Source organism: Macaca nemestrina, chromosome 13 (assembly GCF_043159975.1).
Source record: "Macaca nemestrina isolate mMacNem1 chromosome 13, mMacNem.hap1, whole genome shotgun sequence".
Classification (NCBI taxonomy): domain Eukaryota; kingdom Metazoa; phylum Chordata; class Mammalia; order Primates; family Cercopithecidae; genus Macaca; species Macaca nemestrina.
In genome coordinates, this window is record NC_092137.1 from 48,655,527 (window position 1) to 48,674,387 (window position 18,861).

The 18,861-nt window shown below is 40.7% G+C and overlaps 1 protein-coding gene across 4 annotated transcripts in view; it reads left to right on the forward strand.

Moving 5' to 3' along the window:
• Positions 1 to 579: 579 nt before the first annotated feature.
• LOC105464999 (protein phosphatase 1 regulatory subunit 21) overlaps positions 580 to 18,861 on the forward strand; it is a 69,886-nt gene continuing 51,604 nt past the window's right edge. For 2 of the 4 annotated variants that reach the window (XM_011713174.3, XM_071076670.1), the window contains exons 1-4: positions 580 to 810; positions 11,041 to 11,109; positions 14,622 to 14,768; positions 17,854 to 17,955. In XM_011713174.3, the coding sequence (XP_011711476.1) occupies positions 754 to 810; positions 11,041 to 11,109; positions 14,622 to 14,768; positions 17,854 to 17,955 (375 nt within the window). In that variant the 5' untranslated portion in view covers positions 580 to 753. Of the gene's footprint in view, positions 811 to 916; positions 1,137 to 11,040; positions 11,110 to 14,582; positions 14,769 to 17,853; positions 17,956 to 18,861 lie in introns of those variants that run through there. The other 2 variants (XM_011713175.2, XM_011713176.3) reach the window with 2 other exon arrangements.

The window sequence follows — 18,861 nt, forward strand, 5'->3', positions numbered from 1 at the left end:
TGGTATGTGTAATGGGGGAGGAGTGGGCGGATGAGGTGGGTAGAGACGGACACAAAGAAATGTCAATGACAATATACAGGACAGTGAAAGTTTGGAGCCGGGGCCAGTGGCAGCGGCAAAAGTTACCAATTTGGGGGAGGTCTGAGAGTTTACAGTGCAGGTGCTATAATATGCGGATAACAAAATAGCCGAATACACAAATCTTTCCATGCTTGTGAAAGACGTAACGATCTAGCGACAGACGGTTGCCATGGAAACCCGGGGCTGCGGGGAGTCGGCCAGAATTCTTGATGCGCTTAGAATGTTTCTTCTTCCGGCCCTCTGCTCTTCGCAATTATCGTCCCTCTCCTAGGTCCTACGCCCATTTTATAGGCTCTCATGATTCTCTTCCCCTCTTGATTCTCTCGTTGTGCTTTCCAGGTCGCCATCTTGGACCATGCGTCAAGATGGCGCCCCATGGTCCCAGAGGTACAGCCCAGGCATGCCGGTGACGCTACGCACGCACGTATTCGGGTGCGAAGGGTGGGGCAGTGACGCCAGACGTCGCCCCGCCCCCTGTAGTCGCTCCGCCCCCGGCCCCACTCCGCCTTCCTCCCACCCCGCGAACCCGGAAGTGGAGGAGGAGGCGCGGCGGCGGCGGTGGCCAAGCAGGCAGAGACTCCCTGAGCCGTTCCCGGGAGCGTGTCTGGGTTTGGGGGCGGGAGACAGGCTGAGCCGCCTGGGCGGCCTGGCCTGTACGGGGAGGGGGAGGCCATGGCCTCGGCTGAGTTGCAGGGGAAGTACCAGAAGCTGGCTCAGGAGTACTCGAAGGTACCCATCGTGGTCTGGGAGTAGGGGGTCCCCCGCCCTGCGGCCTCGGGTTGCCGTGGCAGCGACTTGTCGGGACCGAAGGGTACTGCGGGAGGGGCACGCGAGCGCGCCCCACCTTTCCCCTCCGCCGCCTCCGTCCACCATTACGGTGCCTCCACCTGCAGCTCCTAGGAGATGGGGCCGGGCGGTGTCTGCGTCCGTGAGCGTTTCTGCAGGAAGGAGCTGGAGTTTGATTCTTGCTTTTCACTGAAGTAGCAGGCTTGGGACTGGGATGTCAGAAATTCTGGCTTCTTGCCTCTAATGCTGGCCGAGAAGGGAAGGGAAAGGTGTGGACCACTCCTCCCCTCGCTGATTCCTCAATTTTCTCAGCCTAGGAATGGGGAAGATCAACCCTTCTCCCCTCCCACAGGGATGATATGAGGTTAAAGAGATTTATCTTCCCCCGAATCAATTCGAGAGGGTGGAGACATTCGGGTAAACTGCTTCACTAGGGATGAGTGGTTATGAATGTATTCACTGCTTTGGCAAGAGGTTGTCAGGAATGATTGAAAGCTTGAGTGCTACGGCTCTATTCCTTCTCTTGGCCCTCGGTCACCTGGAATGGGGTAGACACCGAGCAGGTGCTCAATACATGTTAAGCAACATGGGGACCTGCCCCTTTGTCGTGTTTATGGCATCAGTCTCTTAAATGATAGAACCCTTTCCTTGGAAAAGGATGCTGCAGTTTCTGGGTAGGGTGTTTCTAGTTTAAGAATATTTTAATGAAGTTATTAAAGCAGAATTTTACATCTTTGGAAATTGATTCAACAATCATTAAGCTTAGTTTTCCGTGATCTTGGCATTCATGGAGTCAATGGGAAGATAGTAATCCCTTTTTGCAATTTGGAGAAACTGAGACACATTTTATACCTTAGGATTTCATTCAACAAATAGCAAGATGAAATATTCTTTGAAAAATAAAACCAGTGCCTAAACATACACACTTAAGTCCTCACCATCAAATAGGAATATTTTGAGATACTATACTTATTTCAGTGATGCTACCATTAGCAAAACTTTGTTGCATTTCCATTTGAAATTGTCTTAACAGCCTGTGGCACAATGTTAGTGATGGCAAGTCTTCATTTTTTGAAGGAGTATTTCCTTGCTTGAAGGGCCAGAAGTTGTTTGGAACAAATCCATGTGATGAAGGGAGGTGGGTGGAGGTTGGCAATGCTCAAATTTGGCTCTACTATTTTTGGTTGAAAATGTTTCATGATCAACACCTGTGAAAAGAAGGAAAAAAATAAGGAAATGTTTCGTGAGCATAAAGGGAGGGGACTGATTTTCTTCTCCAGAGAGCCAGCAAGCTCAGAAGGCCATTCCAAATGGCCAGAGGGGCGTTCGAAAAATGTTTTGAGTAGGGATTACATTGCTGAAATAATTGTTTAGCCTCCCAAAGTAATAAAAACTGAAAAGTTTTTGGATATGTAAGCTTGTTCAACACACAATATGTGTCCCCTGTGAGCAGTCTGCCAGGGTCTGTTGAGTGAGGCAGGGTTCCAGCTTAACAAGTCACCTTTAATGGAGTATTCTAACCTAGTACATAGTTATGATATAGTATGACAAGTGTCAGTTCAGTGGGACTACCAAAGACATTGGGTAAACGTTGAGGTTATAGTGAGGATTAGAGAAGAGGAAATGAGGGAGTGGTAGCTTTCCAGGCAAAGGGAACAGTCCATGTTTGCTGGTATGAAAGTTCATTAAGATTAATCTTAATGAGCCTTCACACGGCAGAGAGTGGTGAAATGAGGTTGGAGAGATAATTTGGACCCCATCGTGAAAGGTTGTGAATGTCAAGTAAGAAGAGTGAACTTTACCTTTTGAGTAATGGAGAGACGCCAAAGGTTAAGCAGGGGAGTGACGTTACTTTTAGGACACTGATAACTGTGAAGGATGGATTGAAATAGGGAAGGATTGGTGGGGAAAAGAGCAGACAGTAGACTGTTGAAATAGATTTTGGGAGAGTAATGTAGGTTTGTATAAAGTTAATGACTTCTGGGCTGTAGAGAAGGGGCTTGATTCAGGAATTATGGTTAAAAAATGCTTTTCAGCTTTCCTTTTTTTTGAGTGCCTGCTATGTGCATGGCACTAATGAAAGATATAAGGCATTCATCCTTGCGTCTCTTTCATTTTGGGACTTGGTGAGTGTGGGAAGACTCAGAGTTGTCCCTGCAGTTCTGAGCCACTGACACAATGAGGGCCAGTGGGAAGAAGAGCCCCTTCAGAGTGAAGGGCTATAAGGGAGGTTAGATACAGTCTAGGAATTTTAGGGTTGGAAGGCACACTAAATTTGTTATTCACGTATGAGGTGATGTTGGAAGTAATGACTGAAACTTTCTAATGGAGATGGACTGACTAAAAGTCAGGACAAAGGCTAGCACTTTTGGAGTAAGTCCCATCACGATGGACTTTGAGAGTTAATTAGGGTGGAAATTGGGAAACACCTGTGGGAAGGATGTGCCTGGAGGAGGAAGAGACGCTAAGGAGACTGTAGGAGGCCTGCCAGACTTGGGGTCATCTCCCCTATTGGACCATCCCAGTTTTCATTCTTTTAATTGCAATGTGATGGGAATTTTCAGAACACAAGAGAACAGATCCTGAAAAAAAAAGATTTCTTGTGCTTTTGATTCCCTGTCAATTCTAGTAGCAGGCAATTTCTGGATAAGATCTGTGCTCTCTCCAGCCCTGTGCCTAAGGGTATTCTGCCTTTTTATTACCTTCCCTGGTACAAGTATCGTGGGCTGATGTTGAAATCCAGTTGCATAATTTTTCTGCCTTATTTAGGATACAAAGGAAAAAGATGTCCTCTTAATCTGTAGAAGGAAGCCCATCAAGAGAGCAGCAAGCATGATCTCTAAGCCAAGGACACTGGCAGAGTCTTACTCTTCTTTAATGCAGATTTCAGCCTTTGTTCCAGGAAAGGTCCCACCACTCAAAATCTTTCCTCTTGAAAAGGAAGAAAAAAAAAAAAAAAAGAAACAAATAGTGGTCTGAGGAGCTCCCATTACAGAGTGTCCAGTTAGATAAAAGATGAACTGTGGAGGTCAAAGCAGATGAGAATTGCTGAGGCAAACAGGTTGCTAAAAGAAAGTGTTATGGAAAGGTTAGTAAAAAGGGAGTTTAAGACCCAATGGTTTGGGCAATTAGAGGGTCATTTGAAGTTTTTAAAATTTCAGGTTCAATCGAGTTTTGGGAGAGAGAATGAATGTATGTAGAGGTTGGTTTTCGGAGGTGTGTGAAGTTAATAAATAACAGATGCGAGTTACCTCCTTGAGATGTGAGGGAAAGTTAATCAAGACCTCATTTGCTACGTTATGGATTAAGGATGGACAACCATTTCTGACTTGCTGTTTCTTCCATGACCTGCTCAGCTTCTGATGCTCTGTTGTATCTCATTGTGGAGAAGAGAGGCAAAAAGTGCTCAGTTCTGGCTCATTTGATTTTAGCCTGCTTTCTTTATGGGAGCACTCTTGCCTGGCACCGTGGTATGTGTGTAAGCAAGTTTCAAGTTCTAACTGTCTTCCCAATGTTTGTGTTACCCTGGGTCAGTGATTCTCAAAGTGTGGGACCTGAAACAACATCATCTGGGAGTGGGTTTGAAATGTAAATTCTTGGGTCCACCCTGCACTACTGCATCTGAAGCTAGCAGTGAGACCCAGCAATCTGTGTTGTAACAAACCTATCCAGTGATTGGATTCATGCTAACATTTGAAAATCATTGCTCAAGGAATGGTATTGGGAGAGTAGCCTTGGCAGAAATAAAGATAATCTTTTTAAAGATTTTTTTTTTTTGTTTTTTTGAGACAGTGGATGCCAGCAGGAAAGCTAAACATCCATTATTTCTCTACAGTTTACTTTGCAATTGATGCTTCCTTTACTTGCAAAGGGGATTGCCTTTGGGAACTTTTTAGACTTCTACTCTTAGTACACAGCTCCTCATATTGAGAAAGGATCAGTTTTGATCCAGCATGTTTGCTCTCCAGATAACAGGATTTGGCAGTACCTGATTTATCACCCACTTTTATAGACTCAGGAGCTGGATAGGATTCAAATTGAGTATGAGCTTTTTTTTTTTTTTGACCCTGATGTGTAGGTAGAATTCACTAGTAAAGTTGGATTGGAAAACAGGTTTGTGTTCAGTGCTATCCAATGGAAGTTTCCAAGAGAATGAAAATGTTCTGTATCTGTGCTGTCCAGCAGAGTAACCACTAGCCATGCATGGCTGTTGAGTGCTTGAAACATAGCTAGTGTGTGACTGAGGAACTGAATTTTAGGTTTTATTTAATTTGAATAATTTAATTTAAATAGCCACATGTAGCTATTGAGTACTCTGTTGGACAGTGCTAGCTTAGACCCTGGGTCTGTGCATCACAGACATAAATGTCTAAATTACTCACTTGAAGACCTTGTTAAACTGCAGATTCTGGGTTAGTAGGTCTGGGGTGGGGCCTGAGATTCTGCTTCCAGGTGATAGTATTGCAGCTGTCCAAAACCACACTTGGGACAAGGCCCTGGAAAGACAAGGGGCAACCTCCTCTTCCTCTTTAGTTTAACTGATCTACTCACCGGTTCACGGAGGGTCAGCTAAACTGCAAGGCTTGGGGTTTTGTCCCAGTGAGTTTCCCTGCATGGGAGCAGGAGCAGGAGAAAGGATGCCATTTGAGGCAGATGTGAGTTTTTTCCTGCCTCAGTGACAAAGTAACCCCAGCTACTGCATAATATGTAGCCTGCACATACTTCATCCCTGTCCTGGAATAGGAACGAGTAAGTAGGCAGAAAGAAAGACTAAGTAGGATTCCCAGTAATTTGGAATACTTAAAATGTTAGAACTGGAAGGAGTTTTAGGGGTCATCCAGGCCAGATACTGCGGCTGGGGTCTGCACATGACTTCAGTATTCTGAAGCTTTGAATCAGGGTTTTAGTGTGGCGTGGGGTTGTCTTGCACACATCACTGTATATTGAAGAAAAGACTGTATGTTTAAAGGTTTATTTTATAGGGTTATAAAATATGTATAAATGTAAAAAAAAAAAAAGTCCATTGCATGAAGACGGTCATGTAAAAGTGGTTCTAACACAGAAGATTTTGAGATTAGCTGAGAAAATGCATATGAGTGGTTCATCTCACTTTCTCCACAAATTCTTCCAACATTTTGTGATTGAAGGTAATAAATCCCCAATCTTGGGCCATTTAGCCTGTCACATATTGTCAGAGTGGCATGAGAGAAGTGATGGTGAGCTTACCACCACTCTCTGTCCTAGGAGAAACAGCTGTGTGATAGGCCTGACTGAAGCTGGGCTATTCCAGAACGAGAGTTATAGAGAGCAGGTCTGGGCACTGGTCATTAGAGAGTTAGGCTCAAGCCTTTTAAGGATTCTTGGTGTCCAATAGGACCATGAGGTTCACATTATTTGGAGAGTCTTCAAAGAGAACTGTTAAAGTAATGGCAATCTCTTATATAATGTATTACATTTAAACACCGTTATATGTGGTATAACTTATTTATTTGATTTGATTAATTTGATTAATCAAATTAACTGATCTGATTAATTAACTAAAAATTTATTGAGTTCCTTCTCTATCCATAGCATTGATCTTTCATTGCAGGCAGGAAATACAAGGAAGTATACTGTAGTCTTTACCATGGAGAACAGTTTAAGTTGGCAGGTGGGAAATGAATACAGAAATTGATTGATTGATTGATTGATTTGCTTTGTCTCCCAGGCTGGAGTGCTGTGGTGTGATCTTGGCTCACTGCAACCTCTGTCTCCTGGGTTCAAGCAATTCTCCTGCCTCAGCCTCCCGAGTAGCTGGGATTACAGGCGCCTGCCACCGTGCCTGGCTAATTTTTGTATTTTTAATAGATACGGGGTTTTGCCATGTTGGCTAGGCTGGTTTTGAACTCCTGACCTCAGGTGATCTGCCCACCTTGGCCTCCCAAAGTGCTGTGATTACAGGCGTGAGCCACCGCGCCCAGCCTATACAGAAATATGTATATTAGTAAAATGTAAACTTTACTGATTTTAGAAGTGAAATTAAAACTGAATAGTTTAATAAGAGATGTTTTGTTGTTAGTAAGTGCCAAAGGAACTGAGGCACAGACTCTCTGTGGGCCATAGGGAGTCAGGGAGTGATTAGGAAAAATTATGGAGGACGTAGGGCCAGAGGTAAAAAGCAGGATCCTAGAGAACAGGTGGGATTTAGTTGGCCAAACTGAGGAAGGGCTGTGCTTTCAAAGTAAGGGTAAAATGAATCAGAAGATTACAAAACAAGGAAATATGAGATTTAAAAGGATTAAGAGGGATTCAGAGGTACTCTTCCCCCACTGAATGGCACAGAAGAGCTTGGTGCACAGCTGTTGAAAATAAGCTCTATCATCTGCCAGAGAGTTTTTCTGAGACTTCAGGGCAATTGTTTCTCAGTTATGTCATATGCATTGGAGTCTCCATTCTGGACTCCTAGAGGCAGTAGTGACCATCTGGTAATCTTATACCTACATCTGAAAGAGAAACAGCATTCATTTGCCTCCCCTCTGTGGTGAATACTGGTGCAGAGAAAAGATAAGATTCTAAAAGACCAGGCTGGCTGGATGTGGTGACTCACACCTGTAATCCCAGCACTTTGGGAGGCTGAGGCAGGCAGATCACTTGAGGCCAGGAGTTCAAGACCAGCCTGGCCAACATGGTGAAGCCCTGTCTCTACTAAAAATAAAAAAATTAGCCGGGTGAGGTGGTGCATGTCTATAATCCCAGCTTCTCGGGAGGCTGAGGCAGGAGAATCGCTTGAACCCGAGAGGTGGAGGCTGCAGTGAGCTGAGATCACACCACTACACTTCAGCCTGGGCAACAGAGTGAGAGTCAGTCTCAAAATAAATAAATAAATAAATAAGTAATTTTAAAAAATCAGGCTAATAAGAGCAGCTCAGCATTTATTTTTTATTTTTTATTTTTTTTTCGAGACGGAGTCTCGCTGTGTCTCCCAGGCTGGAGTGCAGTGGCGTGATCTCGGCTCACTGCAAGCTCCGCCTCCCGGGTTCACACCATTCTCCCGCCTCAGCCTCCCAAGTAGCTGAGACTACAGGCGCCCGCCACCACGCCCGGCTAGTTTTTTGTATTTTTAGTAGAGACGGGGTTTCACCATGTTAGCCAGGATAGTCTCGATCTCCTGACCTCGTGATCCACCCGCCTCGGCCTCCCAAAGTGCTGGGATTACAGGCTTGAGCCACCGCGCCCGGCTGCAGCTCAGCATTTTATAAGCTACTCATTCAGTAATGCAGTAGGAGTGGCAGAAGTGATGCTGAAATGCAGAAAAACGTCAAATGCCACAAAGAGTAGTTAAAATGGCAGTAGAGTATGCAAGCTTATCATCTTCCTCCATTTCTACCTACTAAGTAATAGAAAGGTGTTTCAGATAACAGTTTCTTAAAAAGCTGCATTGTCTGTTAAATGGTTTCATTGAAACCGTGTTTGAGTTACCAGTTTAGCAAAAAATATTTTCCAAAGGAAAATCCTAATTTTTTTTGTTATAATCAGTTATATTAAATTCCTAACAGCAATAGCTTGAAAGTTTCATTTTGCTTTTTAACAAAGCAGTCTGTTCAGTTTGCTTTAAATACTCTTCAGTGTGCCTTAGGAATGAAAGATGAGGTTATTTTTCTTAAAATTAATTGCTGTCGTTCTGGTCCTACAGGAAATTATCAGTTCAGTGAACTTCAAGCTTCGTTCTTAGTCCTTGAAGTAGTCATTAGGAGCTTCTAAATACCACACAATGAAGACATGTAAGAGATTACAGATTGCAGCTAAGACAGGGATATGAAATAAAATCTAAAGACTTTAGATTTATGAAATAAAATCTAAAGACTAGGTTTATAAAATAAAATCTAAAGACTTTAGGTTTATAAAATAAAATCTAAAGACTTACTAGAACACTGCTTCATGGAAATCAACATTAAAGTGGTATTTCTCTCTTTTGAACTTCTAGAGCAGAGGTTACCAAACTCTGTAAGAGGCCACACAGTAAATATTTTAGGCTTGAGGCTATGTGGTTTCTGTTGCAGCTACTCATGTCTTCCATTGTACCTCAAAAGCAACCATAGACAGTATGTAAATGAATGAATATGGCTGTGTTCCAATAAAACTTTAAAAATAGCATGCCAGTTTGGCCCTCAGACCTTAGTTGGCCAACCCAGGTCAACTACTTGGCCAACCCAAGTAGAAGAGAATTTAGTATCTTCTACTTTTTTTTTTCAAGCAGGAAATACTAGTATTGCTAGTTATCTTTTAATATTTTATCTTCCCTTTTAAAGTGTAAGTTCTTTGAAAATAGAGACCACATCTTTTACATCTCTCCCCCATATCAATCAAGGTGTACAATGACTTACACCATGCAAACTATAATAAAGGTATCTGTTGTCATTTTGAATCTGTTCTAATCATAAGTGTTCTGTTTCCATTTGTGGAGCATTTTATAGTTTAGAAAGTGCTTTGACATAGGTTTCTTATCTGGTTCTCACAGTAGCCTCAGAAGAAGGAAGATGGGGTAAATGAATTTACCCATTCTATAGACCATATAGCTGAAGCTCAGAAAGGTTAAGTGAATTTACCAAGTTTATATCGTCTAATAAATGGCAGAGCAAAGATTTGGATCTGCTTTCTATTGTGGTAATGAACTGTCATCTCTAACTTTCTAAAAATAGAAGAATCTCATCTTTTTAGTCTGTCTTTTGCTTAAAGTGTTGAATATCCTGCAGTATTCTTGCATTTTATCTCAGAATCTTAGCTAAATTTTCCATTGAGTTTTAAATACTCAGTTTAAGATTTAGCATGCAAATATGCCTGTTCTTTTGGCACAGAGAAGGGTCGTTTCTGTTCTCTGTTCTCAGGAGACAGATCTGAGTTATGCAGAATTAGAAAGATTTTTAAAATTTTTTTATTTTTAATTTTAGAAATAGATTTTTTTTTTTTAAAGCTCATATAGAAGGATGTCTCATTCTTTCAGTTTCTCAGAGAAGAACCTGGTCTTTCATGATATCTGCACTGAGCCCTGGGAATATTAGTCTGTAAACCTCTTGCTTCAGCTGCAGTGAACTTGTATATTTATACTTAAGTGCTCTATGTTCTTTTTGCTGAGAATATTTTCCTCTTACTACAGAAGTAAATTTTATCTTTTAAAACCCTGTCAGTGGTGGTTGTATAGATGCATACATAAGTAAAAATGCATTTAGCTGCATAATTTCTGATTTGTATACTTTATTTAAAATAACGTTGTTTCTCAATATTTAATGATTAACTGTGAAAAAAAGCCCAAGTTTTACCTCTTTCTCAAAAGGCATCTCTCACCTCTCCAGCTCACTGCTTTTTTCACTTACATGTAGCTTTGTGAAATAGCCAGTATTGTCTAATTGGCATTATGACTTTGGAGTCCAAACTGGTAGAGTCTGAATCTCAGCATTGCTAATTAACTTCTCTGTGCCTCAGTTTCCTCATCTGTAAAATGGAGGTAATTAGAGTACCCACTTCATAGGATTGTGAGGATTAGATGAAGTAATACATGAAAGTACTTAGGACGGTGCCTGGTTTGTAGTGAGCATTCAAATGTAAGTGGGTATTATTATTAACTTCTGAATGGAGCCTGCTTCTTAGTTGCTTTTGTATACTGCCCCAGCTGATGCCTGAAGCCATTGTCGATGATGACATTTGCATGTCTAATATTAGGCACAGTCTCCTGCTGGGTATGGTGATGCCCCAACATTTTTATTTTCTGTGGAATTCTTACTTAATAATTAGTCCAGTTGTATGTATTTTACAAATGAATTGTGTGTCAGAATTTCAAGGAACATGGCATATTCAGTACCCTATTATTTATTGTATTAGTTTTTATTTAGGGATGGGACTTGGTTTTATAGAAGGAATGACACACTAGAATTTAGGAGACTGGATTGTAGTCCCAGTTTTGCCATTGATTTTTGTTATGTCATTGGGCAACTCAGCCTGTGTGTCCTTATCTGTAAAATGGTGAATTATTCTATCTACTACCCTCTTTGGGTCTAATACATTTTTGTTCTCATATATTTGTGAGAAGCTACTTAGTTACTCAGTGTAATGTAATGTTGCCTGTAAAATTGATGTGATTTCCTTGATATAACCAATTGCTTTATATGAAAAATTAATTATTGCTTTCTCTGTTTTCAGCTTCGGGCTCAGAATCAGGTTCTGAAAAAAGGTGTTGTGGATGAACAAGCAAATTCTGCAGCTTTAAAGGTGGGCAACAGGATATTTGTGTTGTGAGGGTTGTTAGCATTTGGTGTTGCTCAAAACAGGTTCATTGGGTTTTCTGGGTTAAAGTTCCAACTCTGACACTGATTCACTAGGGATAAGGGACAGTAATACAGTTTTTTGTGGTTAATTTTCCTACTTGCTTAGGTAAGAATATGAGGTACTTTACTTTCCTTAGCTAAAAATTATAAAAAAGATATGTGACTTTGTCTAGTGCCTTACTCCTGTGCCTCAAGGCCTTCAATTAGCTCAGTTTATCTGGATTATTGAGGCTTCTTATCAGTTGTCATCAGACAGCTCTCTGAGGGAGGCTATGTCGTATTCCTATTTGAATCCCTCTCACTCAGCAGATGGGAGGTCTCTAATAAGTAGATTCCATTGTGTGAATCATTTAGTCCCTAAATCTTGCCTTTAGTTGAGCTATTTAATAGTAATAACCTGTGTTAATCAGGATACTCTGAGCGATACATTTTACCGTCAGCACTTTTGTTAACTGAGGGGAGAAATATGATAGACGAAGGCATTTGTTTCTGCCTCATTTCTAGTAGGCATGTAGTAAATATTGCTTAGTGATATTTTTAAATGGATAAATTAATCCTAGGATTTGGATTTCTTCTTGGCCAAGTTTCAGTTAAGTATACTGTCTAGCTCACTCTTTTGCTCTTTCCCTTTCTTGCTCCCTCTGCTCTCTTTAGACAGATGGGATTAGGATTCTTCTTACTCCCATCTCTTTCTGGAGAAGCCCCTGATCAGTAATATGTCTAAGGTGGCTCCACTTAGGCAACTAAGCCACAGAAATTGTCGTTTTACGTAGCCAGTTGTTGGATCCTATAGGAGAGAAATCTGTCTCTGAGTGTCTCCTCCTTAGGTGCGGTTAGCACAGTCTCAGGGCTGAGATGGTTCTGAACACCCCACCCATACTTCCAGGCTCTCTGCACCCAAGCCAAGATGATTAAAACAGAGGCTTTATAGTCAGGATTTATTAGTCAAGTTATTATTTTACCAAAATTGTTGAAGAAATGATCATTATATCTCCCAATAATATTTAAACTTATTGCTGGGGAAGGTCTTTCCTAGTTTGTCCTAGTAGCCTGCACTGGTGTTTCATACCCTCCTGTTGCTGGTTGTGTTTGATTAACTCTGTGATGGCAGCAATGGTAGGAACAGTGGTAGGAATGGTGACAGCTGGTTCTATTGATTGAGCACTCACTATATACCAGGCATTGTGCTAAGTACATTATATCCATTATCTCATTTAGTGTTCACAACAACCCTATGAGGTCAGATAACATTATCATCCCCATTACAGAAACTGGAGTTTAACGAAAGGCTGGGATAGATGTTTTCTGAAATTAATGATTGGCTAATGGGGTTGGAGTGTTAGTTCATTTTAAGAACTAGAAGCATAATTGTATATTATAATTATAAGAATATAAATTATGAGAAAAAATAAATTATTTTTTATTTTAATATTTATTACAGTAGTCATTGTAATTATAGTACACCAAGTGACAATATGCCAGTTTGCTAGACAGGAATATTAGGATGTCCTGTGTTACAGTAGGCTTTTAATTTTATTACTGGGTTTACCCCTTCAGTGAGGTATAATCAGTGTTCATTGATTTGAAGTTTTAAAATTTGAAAGACATGATGGTTTGGACATGGGCTCGGCCTAAATTTACCTTTGAGCTACAAGTGAAAATTAAGGTTTTACTAAACAAATGTAGGAAAAAAATGATTTTCTCCTTAACAGGAGCATATTCTATCCCTCTAGCACTGTTCTCAACATGCAGGTAATGTCAATAGAGTGTAGACACTAGTCTGTGGTTTTTAGGTTGCTGTTCCTTTTTTTTTTTTTTTTTGAGACAGAGTTTTACTCTGTCACCCAGGCTGGAGTGCAGTGGCACGATCTCGGCTCACTGCAACTTCTGCCTCCCTGGTTTGAGCGATTCTTGTGCCTCAGCCTCCTGAGTCACTGGGATCACAGGCATGTACCACCCTGCCTGGCTAATTTTTGTATTTTTAGTAGAGTCGGAGTTTTGTCATGTTGGCCAAGCCAGTTTCAAACTCCTGACCTCAAGTGATCCGCCCACCTCAACCTCCCAAAGTTCTGGGATTATAGACGTGAGCCACTGCACCTGGCCTAGGTTGGTGTTTCAATATAGTTAAATCATCTGTTCATTAAAGCATGACCTTCATGTTTTATAATTGTTTCAGTGACACTGGTAAACATACAGTTCTTTATTTTTTTATTTTTTATTTTTTTAAATAGAGATGAGGTCTCACTATGTTTCTCAGGCTGGTCTCCAACTTCTGGGCTTAAGCAGTCCTCCTGTCTTGGCCTCCCAAAGTGCTGCGATTACAGGCATAAGCAACCGTGCCAGTCCAGTTCTTTAAATATACAGTATTATATGGCCATCTGTGTTTGATAATCAGTGAATAAAAAGTTGTCAGAACATTGTAAGTAAAATATAGTTAGAATAATTCTTTTAAAAAATAGAGTAAAAGTAAATATTTCTCATTAGTTTCCCATTTTCTTACCCCATTATGGCATAAACAGAACAAAGTGGTCAGCAGAGGGTGTGTCAAAAAGGTTAGCAGAATATTTTAGATTTTGTTTCTATTGTCATTTAGCTTTAAAGTGAATTATTGTAGGACAGCATCTGAAAATATTTTTGGTATGATACTGATTTTTATCTTTGATATGTCAGAATAGTTGAAGAAAAATTAAGTGTGTTGCAAAGACTTTATTTTGACTAATTTAAATTTAGGGAGGATTTACAGAAAAACTGGAATACAGATATATTTCTTCCCATTCTTGTTCACTGAAGGGAATCATCAGTAAATCGGAGGTTCTTTTTAAATACCCAAGTTCGGCCAGGCACGGTGGCTTGTGCCTGGAAACCCAGCACTTTGGGAGGCCGAGGTGGGTGGATCACCTGAGGTCGGGAGTTTGGGACCAGCCTGGCCAACATGGCGAAACCCTGTCTCTACTAAAAATACAAAAAAGTTAGCCAGGCGTGGTGGTGTGCGCCTGAAGTCCCAGCCACTTGGGAGGTTGAGGCAGGAGAATCACTTAAACTCGGGTGGCAGAGGTTGCAGTGAACCGAGATTGTGCCGCTGCGCTCTAGCCTGGGCAATAGAGCGAGACTCTGTCTCAATAATAATAATAATAATAATAATAAATAAGTAATGTCTAAGTTTATAAACTTGTAGCCTCAATCTTTGTGTCTGTTCACTGTCACAGGATGTTTAGTTGATCATGATCTGTTACTTTAGTATAGTTGCTCTTATTTTTATGTTTACTTGGTTTAGCCAAAAGATTATCTTTTCACAAAGTGCTAAAAACTTAAGAACTGAAATGATGTATATACAACCTGAATTTCCTAAAGCAAGAGGTTTTGATTATATTTTGGTGAAACAAAAATAATTTTTAATAAAATTTCTAAACCTTACAGCTAAACTGTGAGGACCAATCTGTTTTCACTTTGATATAGGAGCAACTGAAAATGAAAGATCAGTCATTGAGAAAACTACAACAGGAAATGGACAGTTTGACATTTCGAAATCTGCAGCTTGCCAAGAGGGTAGAACTACTTCAAGATGAACTAGCTCTAAGTGAACCACGAGGCAAGAAAAACAAGGTAGGTTCAAATACAGGCAAGTTAGTGTGACCTTGTCATTAGTAACTGACACCTACAGGGCATCCTGGTTTTAACAGAAGACCCCACTGCTGAATTATTTGTTTGTTTGTTTGTTTGAGATAGGATCTTGCTCTACCACCCAGGCTGGAGTGCTGTGGTATGATCTTGGCTGGCTGCAACCTCTGCTCCCAGGCTCAGTGATCCTCCCATCTCCGCTCCCAGAGTGGCTGGGACTGTAGGTGTGCACAACCATGACCGGCTAATTTTTGTAATAGAGATGGGGTCTCACTATGTTGCCCAGGCTGGCCTTGAACTTCTGGACTCAAGCGATCCACCTGCCTTGGCCTCCCAAAGTGCTAGGATTACAGGTGTGAGTCATCATGCCTGGCCCTGATTTTTTTTTTTTTTTTTTTTTGAGACAGAGTTTCACTCTTGTTGCCCAGGCTGGAGTGCGATGGCACCATCTTAGTTCACCACAGTCTCCACCTCCTGGGTTCAAGTGATTCTCCTGCCTCAACCTCCCAAGTAGCTGGGATTACAGGCATGTGCCACTCCCAGCTAATTTTGTATTTTTAGTATAGACAGAGTTTCTCCATGTTGGTCAGTCTGGTCTCGAACTCCCGACCTCAGGTGATCTGCCCGCCTTGGCCTCCCAAAGTACTGGGATTACAGGCATGAGCCACCATGCCGGGCCCTAGCCCTGAATTTTTAATGTTCCATTATTACACCTGGATATTAGGTTGAGAAAGCAGACATTTATTATTAATATATATTAAATGTTAGAAACATTTTTATATGATAGTCAATTTTAAATAATTTATTAGGAGCAAATATACATAGTTGGTTAGTGACCGAGAAGAGACAATGGAATATCTTACATTGCTAAAATTGTTGACGTCTTTTGGTTTTACCAGGTTGCCATTAATCCAAGGTTGAGCAAATAGAATGAGGGAGATTGTCAGTGTTACTACTCTTATGAAAGTAGCAGTTGAAACACTCATACCTTAGGTTTGTAAGTTTACTGCAGATGTAATTTCTTAGCATTTATTCTTATGAGGCCAGTTTGGTGTTCTCGTCTTGAGGTTTAGAGATGAGTTTTTTTCCCTTATGGTTTTATATGGTGAGGCAAGATTGTTATTGCTCTAAGGTGGATAATCTGGTACTTTTGAACGCTGTGATTAAGAGGTTGCTGCTTTTTTTTTTTTTTTTTTTTTTTAAGGGGTAGAGGTACTGATTGAGTCTTTAAGTCTTGTATGTATATAGACTAACACTCCACAAATGTATGTATTGAGGCAGTAACAGTAGAATGGGTAGAAGGGAAGGAGAAGGCACACAGTGACTCTGAAGGAGTGCAGTATGGCCAGAAGAGCACAGGCTTCAGATTGAAGCCCAGGCTTGAATTCTTTGGTTGCCTTTAATAAATCTATGATTTTCGGCACAATTTTTAACCTTGTAATCTTAGTTTCTCCATCAGCAAAGTGACAATGAGCCTTTGAGGTTTGTTGTGAGGATTCTATGGGATCATGTAAAAGTGCCTAGAGCCATATTTCCCATGTAATGAGCAGTTGCCATAGTTATATGTTAATAGTTTTCCTATATACATTTTCCTACATAGAATAATTTGCTAGAGTGTTAATGTTCAAATAAAGGAGGCAACAGAGAGGGTATAACACATATGTGTTAGAATCACTCGGGAAACTTTTTCAAGATACACGTGCCAGGCCGGGCACAGTGGCTCACGCCTGTAATCCCAGCACTTTGGGAAGCTGGGGCGGGCGGATCACGAGGTCAGAAGTTCGAGACCAGCCTGGCCAGCATGGTGAAACACTGTCTCTACTGAAAATACAAAAAATTAGCCCGGCATGGTGGCGGCGCGGCTATAATCCCAGCTACTCAGGAGGCTGAGGTGGGAGAATTGCTTGAATCCAGGAGGCGGAGGTTGCAGTGAGCCAAGATTATACCATTGCACTCCAGCCTGGGCGACAGAGCAAGACTCCATCTCAAGAGAAAAAAAAAAAAGATGTACATGCCCTGGAAATTCTGAAAGACCCTTGGGGACACAATAGTTATTTGTACTTCAAACGTGTTCTTCAGATTCTTAATATCCCTGCCTAGGACTGTTGAGCAGAGGTTTGGGTGTGATACTTAAGAATTAATTTTAATTAAAGCTCATCAAATTTGGAAGCACTGAGGACCCCGAATATGTCATTCTGCAGTGTTCCTTATGCACTTGTTGTTTTTCAAACATGATGGATATTTAATTTCTTTTTATATGGCTACTCCATTTTCAAAGGGCTTTTAAATCACTGATTCAAATTAGATTAGTAGATGACTTCATTTTAAGTGAGAAGTGAGACTACAAAAAAAGCAGAGAAAGGGTGGTGACTGATGTTTGAACACAGTTTCATTGTTAGGCTGTTCCTTGAATAGTCTCAGTTCTATGTATTACATGAAAACAAATGCTTATTATTAGATCTTTTAAATAGTGCTATTCTTCTATGTAGAATGAGTTCATATTAGTAAAAAATTAAAAGAAAGGGATTTTTAAATAATCTTTGAGAATTTTCCCATTAATTTATAATAGCTTTATTTTATATTTTTTTAACTTAGAAATTTGTATGAACTTTTGTATAAACTTACCTTTGTGGATGCTGTTACAAAATTTATTACAATTTCTTATGGAGTTTAGCAACTCCAACTCATGAAATTGCTGTAACTCTGATTTCCCAAACCAAAAGATCAAATTGAAATTATATTTATGAGCTTATTTTATATTGCTGGAGCTTTCTAGGTCTGCTCCGTCCTCCAACAGAACTACTCATGAATTCATCTGCAAAGAATAGTAAGCCTTATCTGTTCTTTTCCCTCTCTTTTTAAAGCTTTCCTGCTCATTACAATATTTGCAGTTTCAACTTGTGTCACATAGGAAAAGTTAAATGATGAACTGTATACCTTTTGCAGGATTGTTTGAGAATGGTGAACACGTAGAAGAGACAAGCTTCTAAGGTGATAGAGAATCTGTGTACCTTAGGATGTTTCTCTAAAGGATGAAAGTTATGTGGACATAACTTATTCTTTCCATCAGAAAAGTGGAGAATCTTCTTCTCAGTTGAGTCAAGAACAGAAGACTGTCTTTGATGAAGATCTGCAGAAGAAGATCGAAGAGAATGAACGGTTGCATATACAAGTGAGAAAATCTGGTTTTCCATATGAATTAAAAAATAGGTCTGTGATCTGTTAATGTGGAAAAGCGAATGCAGCTGGAGTGTTTCGTGTCTGCGTGGGTGTTTTAATGTCTTCTGTGATCTTCAAGTATATATGTCAGTGTCACTTATTCATCTCTTAAATATCACACAATCTTAATGTGGATGTGTGCTTTGAAGTATATTCATTTGTTCAGAAGACAGCAGAATGGCTTTATAATTTAACAGTGCAAAAGTATACTGAGCATTATTCATTTTATATAGGAAGTGATTACATGTATCATTTAAATGGGAACTTACCAATAAGTGGCGTTTGCTTTTTTCCATCCCCGCCCCCCCCCCCCCTTTTTTTTTAACTGATGTTTAGGTCTTTAATTTACTGGTGTTTAGTTGGTTTTTATCCCTACTCCTGTTAAACTGTAAGGTCTCTGAGGGTATGAACCATGTATGTTCTCTGTGTCCAATCCCTGGACAGTGTCTTACTTATGTCAGGTGCTCAGATATTTATGGAATGTTGGAAAGTTAGTGCCTGCCCCCAAACCATTGAGCATATTCTAAGATTCATAGTGGGCCGGGCGCAGTGACTTACGCCTGTAATCCCAGCACTTTGGGAGGCCAAGGCGGCCGGATCATGAGGTCAGGAGATCGAGACCATCCTGGCTAACATGGTGAAACCCCATATCTACTAAAAATACAAAAAATTAGCTGGGTGTGGTGGCAGGCGCCTGTAGTCCCAGCTACTTGGGAGGCTGAGGCAGGAAAATGGCGTAACCCAGGAGGCAGAGCTTGCAGTGAGCCGAGATTGAGCCACAGCACTCCAGCCTGGGCAGCAGGGTGAGGCTCTGTGTCAAAAAAAAAAAAAAAAAAAAAAAAAAAGATTTGTAGTGTAG